This window comes from Sorex fumeus, unplaced genomic scaffold (assembly GCF_029834395.1).
Source record: "Sorex fumeus unplaced genomic scaffold, SorFum_2.1 ptg000037l, whole genome shotgun sequence".
Taxonomy (NCBI): Eukaryota; Metazoa; Chordata; class Mammalia; order Eulipotyphla; family Soricidae; genus Sorex; species Sorex fumeus.
In genome coordinates, this window is record NW_026606094.1 from 14,701,767 (window position 1) to 14,708,969 (window position 7,203).

General features: G+C 34.0%; 1 protein-coding gene across 2 annotated transcripts in view; it reads left to right on the plus strand.

Moving 5' to 3' along the window:
- ASZ1 (ankyrin repeat, SAM and basic leucine zipper domain containing 1) overlaps positions 1-6,754 on the plus strand; it is a 53,819-nt gene extending 47,065 nt beyond the window's left edge. For both annotated transcript variants that reach the window (XM_056118609.1, XM_056118610.1), the window contains 3 exons: positions 800-905; positions 1,697-1,810; positions 6,395-6,754. In XM_056118609.1, the coding sequence (XP_055974584.1) occupies positions 800-905; positions 1,697-1,810; positions 6,395-6,547 (373 nt within the window). In that variant the 3' untranslated portion in view covers positions 6,548-6,754. The remainder of the gene's footprint in view (positions 1-799; positions 906-1,696; positions 1,811-6,394) is intronic.
- The last annotated feature ends 449 nt before the right edge of the window (positions 6,755-7,203 follow it).

Here is a 7,203-nt window from a genome sequence, read left to right on the forward strand (position 1 = left end):
TAATCCAGTATTATCCATTTACATTCCATATTCTCTTTCTCTGAATCATCTTCATATCAGTGCTCCTCTTTTATGTTTCTTTGAAACTCTAACTATAAATTATCAGTGAAACTGGTCTGTTCACCAGTGTATCCATATTACCAGAATTAGTGAACTTACAGTTGTGTGACAAAACTGACCTTTTCCTCCTTTATGAGTCCATCCCCTTCATTGCTTTCCTTCATTAGCATATACATGATATCCCCCACACCTTGCACATGGTGACCCAAATTCAGTCCCCAGATCTCGTGTGGCCACCCTGAGCACCTCCAGAAGTGATCCCTGAGTGCAGAGTCAGGAGTAACCCCTGAGCATTTGTCATTCCACTTGGAAGATTAAACCATCTTTTGGTTTGGTTGGCGCCAAAACAAACAGCAACAAAAATATACATATATATGTATATATGAGTGTATGTATGTATATCACTGTCTCTCACTGTCCTCCCGTTGTTCATCAATTTGCTCCAGCAGGCCCAGTAACGTCTCCATTAGGAGACTTCTTGTTACTGTGTTTGGCATATTGAATACTCTCGGTAGCTTGCCAGGCTGTCCGAGAGGGGCGGAGGAATCGAACCTGGCTCGGCCAGGCTGGCTGCGTGCAAGGTAAACGCCCTATCGCTGTGCTAGTATATGTATATACATATATAATTTAAAGATTGTAATAAATGTTGTGATCTGACATTGAGCAATTATTCTAGTAGATAATTCTAGTAAATAATTTATCATATTAGTGACTCCTCCCATTTGTTTCCTCTTTTTAGTGGTGATGAATTCCTCAACTTTCTTCTGAAATTAAACAAACAATGTGGCCATTTGATAACAGCTGTACAGAATATCATTACTGAGTTGCCTGTAAATTCTCACAAGGTATTCTATAAGTGTTATGAAGTGAATAAAAGTATGAATCCTGAGAAAATCCCAGATAAGTTTATAATTGAGTAAGCAAGTTTCTGATAAGATAATGTCCTTTACAAAAATCACATAAAATCTAAATTTGTTTAATACTATTTATTTACATATGAATTGAAAAAGTTAATGTTCTAGCACTCAAAAAATCAAAGCAAAAATTAAACTGATCTGTGTATTGAACTTAACCATTTTTTTCTTGAAGGGAACCTAACTGTTTAAAATATAAAGTGACAGGAGACCTAAGCGCAAGTTGAAATGAACCAGTTTGTTGGGTGTTATTAAAACCGTATCAATATTTTTCTTAAATGACAGAGTTTTAAACAGAAACTATAATATGTAAAAAAAAACAAAATTATTTTTGAAGTTTTATGTATTTTTAGTTCATCTGTAGTAAAAAATATTTTAATGCACTTACTAATAAGAATTATTTTGTTCTTAAAATCTATGTAAGTTTATTTTTCATCACAAATATTATTAATCATAGTAGTCTTAAAGCTGTGTATAAAATTTTACATATATATTTAATAAGTGCACTCAGGAAAGCCAATTTGACTTTATATCAAGTTACTGACATTTTGAAGTCAGAATATCCTTGACAAAAGAATGCTTTTTGATGATATAATTTAATGTTTGAAAGTATAAATTTTACATTTTGATAATGTATAATGTATAGTTTTAATTTTTGTGGACATAAAGTTTTGAAAAGTTGTTTTCTTCTTTAAAGTTTTAACTTTTGAAAATATTGACAGATAGTGCTAGAATGGGCTTCTCCTCGGAATTTTACTTCAGTTTGTGAAGAACTGGTTAGTAATGTTGAAGATTTGAGTGAAGAGGTCTGCAAACTAAAAGACTTAATTCAGAAGGTACATACTTACCCTGAAAGTGGGGGTGAGGGCTAAGGGGGATTATAGCCCAGTGTTAGAGTGAAGCAAAGTAGCTCTCACAAGGGAAACTGAAGCTATCACCTAACAAGTGGAAAAGGATGGGCTCCAAGAAAGGGTATGTGTGTGTGTGTGTGTGTGTGTGTGTGTGTGTGTGTATCTATCTGTGTGTGTTTATTTATATGACAAACCTAGTTGTACATTAAAGAAATGCATACTGAAAAGACAGTGCTATTACTAATTTTATCTTTTAAATGGCCAGAATTTGCTATTTCTGTTTGGAGTTCATTAAATGGATATTCTTTTTAAAAAATGCTCATTGTTGTTAGAGTTTGAAGTACCATGTTTAGAAACATGTTCATGCTTATGGTCTTGATACTCAGTTACTGCACCTCACTACCACCAGTGTGCCAGTACTCTCTACCAATATCCTTAAGTTATTTCTAGTTCATCTCTTCATATCTCTCTACCTCCTTCCCTGCTGCTTGGTAATCTCAGTTCAAATGAATATTCGAGTGTGTATGTGTGTGTGTGTGTGTGTGTGTATTTTGGGGGGCCACACCCAGCAGTGCTCAGGGTCTACTCCGGGCTCTGCATTCAGGAATTATTTCTGACGGTGCTTGGGATGCTGGGGATTGAACCCATATGCAAGGCAAGAGCCCTAACCACTGTAATATTTCTCCAGTTCCTTACATATGTATTCTTACAGGGGACTGGCCATAGCCCCTTTGAAAAACATTTTGGCAAGATGAGCCAAGGTATCTTTAAAAAAAATACTTGTACTTTTCAGAAATAATTTAATGATTTTAATATGTATGCACTTTTAAGTGCCATATACAAAGTGATTGATTTAGAAATTTTGATGCACACATTGTTCTAACTGTATGCAGCTAGTTTAAAAAATTATGTATCAGCTTTTTAAAGATAGAGTTATACTTGTTTTACTTACATATAAATATACAGATGAAAATTTCCAAAATAAAATTTGTTGTTAGCTCTGGGAATGAGATTGGATCACGGGTGAAAAAAATTCTTCATCTTCTAAACTTTTTAAACTAGAATTTTTTTAAAAATTTTTATTAGTGAAACACCATGAGGTACAGTTGTAGACTTACAAATTTTTGTGCTTGGGTTTCAATTATACAATGATCAAATACCCATCCCTTCACCAGTGCCCATTTTCCACCACCACAGGTCCCAGTATCCCTCCCACCCACCCCCCACTTGTTTGTTTATTGCAGCACTCTTTACAATAGCCAGAATCTGGAAAGAACCTGAGTGCCGGAGAACAGATGACTGGTTAAAGAAACTTTGGTACATTTACACAATGGAGTACTATGTAGCTGTTAGAAAAGATGCAGTCATGAAATTTACATACAAGTGGTACTACATGGAAAGTTTCATGTTAAGTGAAATGAGTCAGAAAGAGCAGGATAGACACAGAAAGATTGCATTCATCTGGGGAACATAGAGTAACAAAATAGGAGACTAACACCCAAGAGTGGCAGAGATTAGTACTAGGAGGTTTGCTTCATGGCTTGGAGGCCAGCCACACATGCTAGGGGAAAAGGGAGCTGAGATAGAGAAGGGAGCACTAAACTAGAATTTTTCAGATGAAATTGAGGGTGTTTTGGCTATTGATTTTATACTGAACTTAAAGATTAGTGATTTTTCCCATTAATATAATTTGTAGTCCAAAATAGAAGATGTTAAAATAAAAATCTGTTTTCTAATTAACAAATAATGTTGATATGGTTTCTATAAGATACATAATTTTTATAGCTTTAATCAAGATCATTTAAATTTTTACTGATACTTTTATCAAAAAATTAATTTTTCTCAATAATTTTGTGTATAATAGAGGTGATTTATTATTCTAAATATTAATACTATTTAATAAAAATGAGTCTTCCCAAAAGATAAGCAGAAAATTATAAAGAAAATTCCACAAAATTTGGGTGTGCAAAATATTTTAAATAAGCAGTGTGCTTCTAAATTCTTATGAACAATAACTTTTTTCCCCAAGAGGTTGTATTATCTTATAAGTTGTATTATCTCCAACTTTTATTGAATCAGCACACTTATTATCAGTTTTAACTACTGTTGTCATAGATTACATGGAGCCTGAATTTGCTGAAAGCATGAAAATGATAGCATACATCTTCACTGTTCCATCACAGTCAGAGGAATTGAAAGAAATGGTACTGATTTTACTCAGCGTGATGACTTTCTATTTTATTTAAAATTCCGGGCCATACCTAGAGGTGGTCTGCAACTGCTACTGGCTAGGTGCTCAGGGGTGACTTCTGATGTTGTTTAGGAGACTATGTAGTACCAGTGTATGAAACAAGATTCCAGCATGTAAATCAGTTACTCTTCTCCTTCAGCTATCTCTTCAACCCATTCATGAGAATTCAAGGAAAATTGGAAAGATTGATGTAAAGATACTTCCTGCAATGCATTAACCTTTAATGGTTAATGTAGGAAATTATCTGACATCTTTGCCTCAGGATTGGTAATACTTGACTTTCTCCAAGATGAGCTAAAAATATTTGGGAGGAAAGTACGGAAGGCAAGATGAAATTAAAGAAAAAACAGATTTTTTTATAAGGAAAGAATAAAAGACTGCTTTGGGGTTTTGGGGTGACTTTGATTCTAGAGTAATTTCAGTCAGATGCCATGATATTTATTTTGACAATGTGTATCTGTAAAGAGATTTCATTCTTTAGGTGAGTGGAAGATTTTTTTTCTATCCTCTCTTAACTAGAATGTTTACATATCTATAAAGGCTGTCCTTGAAAAAGCATTAATTGGTTTATAGTAATGATAGATACAGTTCTTTAGGAAAGGCTTCAATTTGGAGCAAACTCTGAGTTCATTTTTCTGGATCAGTCTTTTAAATAGTAATCACTGTCATGGAGTTTGATTTAGAGATCTGTGAGAACTTCAAGATTTGGGAGTATGCTACCATGCCTGTTAAATTTTTTCAAAGCTTACCAATAATAACTAAAGGGAATTTTGAAAAGAAACATGAGTTATCACAGATAAGTGTACAGAGGTAACAAAGAGAGAGGGTGGGAGAGGTCAAGGCTAGACTTTAGCACCACATCACTCTCTTTCAAACCAACACACTGACAAGCTCCTGTCAGAGGGGGTCATTTTAAGTAATTGGTTAAGAAAAGGAATGACTGTCTCAGGACTCAGTAAATGGAGCATCAGTGTCAGAAAGGAATCTGTTGCTGAATGAAGCCATTTGGAAGTTAGACCATAGAAACAGTAATGAGATTGGCATTGAAGTCCATTTTCTGCCATAAATTTAAAATTAATTTTGCAGTCTTTTTTAATTAAATATTTACACTGTAAATTTTAGTCATTAACTTCTGCTAGTGCTGAAAGTATTTATGTTACCCATCTAGCACAGGATGTTTCTAGTAAATATCACTTTATAAATGCGCCTGAATCTTTTATCTTTCCAGGATTTTTTTAATTTCTGTTCATACTCCTTTTCTCTCCCTCCCTCAGTCTCTGTCTCTGTCTGTCTGTCTCTCTCTGTCTCTCTCTCTCTGTCTCTCTCTCTCTCTCCCCCCCCCCACCCCATGTGCCAGCCCACACACATACGTGTATGTTTGTGTGAAAGAGTGTGTCTATGTGTTTTCAAGAAAGCTCTTGAAAACTTTTATGTATGGGAATTTAGAAACTTGCTAGATCACCTGGATCATATACTTTCACTGCTCAGAACTACTAAAAGAACCACTGAAATTTTTGTTGACATTTGTTTCTGTAATTATATTTACTTAAAAAATTTTTTATTGGTTTCTGAGCCACACCTGGAAGTACTCATGGCTTACTCGTGGCTCTGTGCAGGGATCATTCCTAGTGATTTGGGGGCCATATGGGGCACCAGGAATTTAAACTGGGTTAGCTGTGTGCAAGGCAAGCACACTCCCTGCTGTACTAGCTTTTGGCCTCTTTTGTAATCATATTTAAATAAAGGATTACGCTTCTAGCATTACCAGTCTTCTGTTTTGTTAAATATTGTATATTGCAGATATGTCTTAAGAATGATTCACTTTCAGGTAAGAAATCCATTGATGTTTAATAGTAAAGGAAAAAATTTAACAATTGCCAGTCCATATATATGTATATATATGCACACACACATATGTGCCTTAATATAAAACTTTACTCCATGACATAAAAACAGTATTATTCTAAGACATAATCTATGAGCACATTTTTAATGTAAAACTTCTATTTTATTAGTATCTCAATGAAACAAAGATTGTCTTTCAAAACATATGTGTTCAATTAAAAGTCTTCTATGGAAGGACAAGGATATAGCTTAAAAAACTGAGCATGTGTTTTGATTTTGGGAGCATTCAGTTTTAGTCCACAATACTGCATGGTCCCCCAAGCACTGAGCCAGGGAAGAGCCCCTGAGTACCAGCAAGTGTGACCCAAAAATAAAGAAGACTACTCTTTAATTAGAAAGGCTACACCTAAATTAACATAGAAATTTTGACATGTTTCAAATTAACTCCTTTTTCTTTCCCATACAAATATTAGTTACAAAGCGAACGAGAAAATGATCCAACGCACATACCATTAATGGAAGAAGTGTCTACGTGGAATAGTAAAATTTTGAAGAGGACAGCTATTACAGTATGCGGATTTGGATTTCTTCTTTTCCTTTGCAAGCTAACCTTGCAGCGAAAATAATCCTAGTACTTTTCTTTGAGTGATGTGTGTATGGCTTATTCAAATTTAAAATGTTGCTTTCAACCACTTATGGAAAATAAAGCTACATTCTTTTCCAATACTACATAGGGAAAATTATGATAGCATAGAGCAAAAAGTTTTTCTTTAGAAAGTGATTTGTCAGTTTTGAGTTAGATATATTATTTGTTATATTTTTGTTAATTTTGATCAAGCAGTAAATTATAAATGATTCTTGCATTTGTCCTATAACTCCAAATCACATTAAAAATAAAAGTTTTATTTACTATTTTTGATGTTCAATAAGTGTGCTTATTTGTCACGATATAGTATACTAGTTTGGGGTTAATATATAGCACTTTCAGTCCTAATTTTCCCTACGATAATTATTTAATTAGCACTTTAGTATTTAATCTTTAGTTAGAAAACATAATTAGGAAATTATTGATTTTGAAATTCTGGAGAATGAAAGGGGTAGAGTAAAATGTAAAATTTTTAAATTATGGATCAAAAACCTAGAAAAAATATTTTAAGTATGAAGTTTCTGCTTTGGAGTCTGAAATTGCTCTCAGGGAGGGCAGGGCAAGCAGCAGACCTGCTCTCCTAACTCACAGGTCGTAGATCCACTTGAACTGAAAATGATATATCTAAACAGAAAT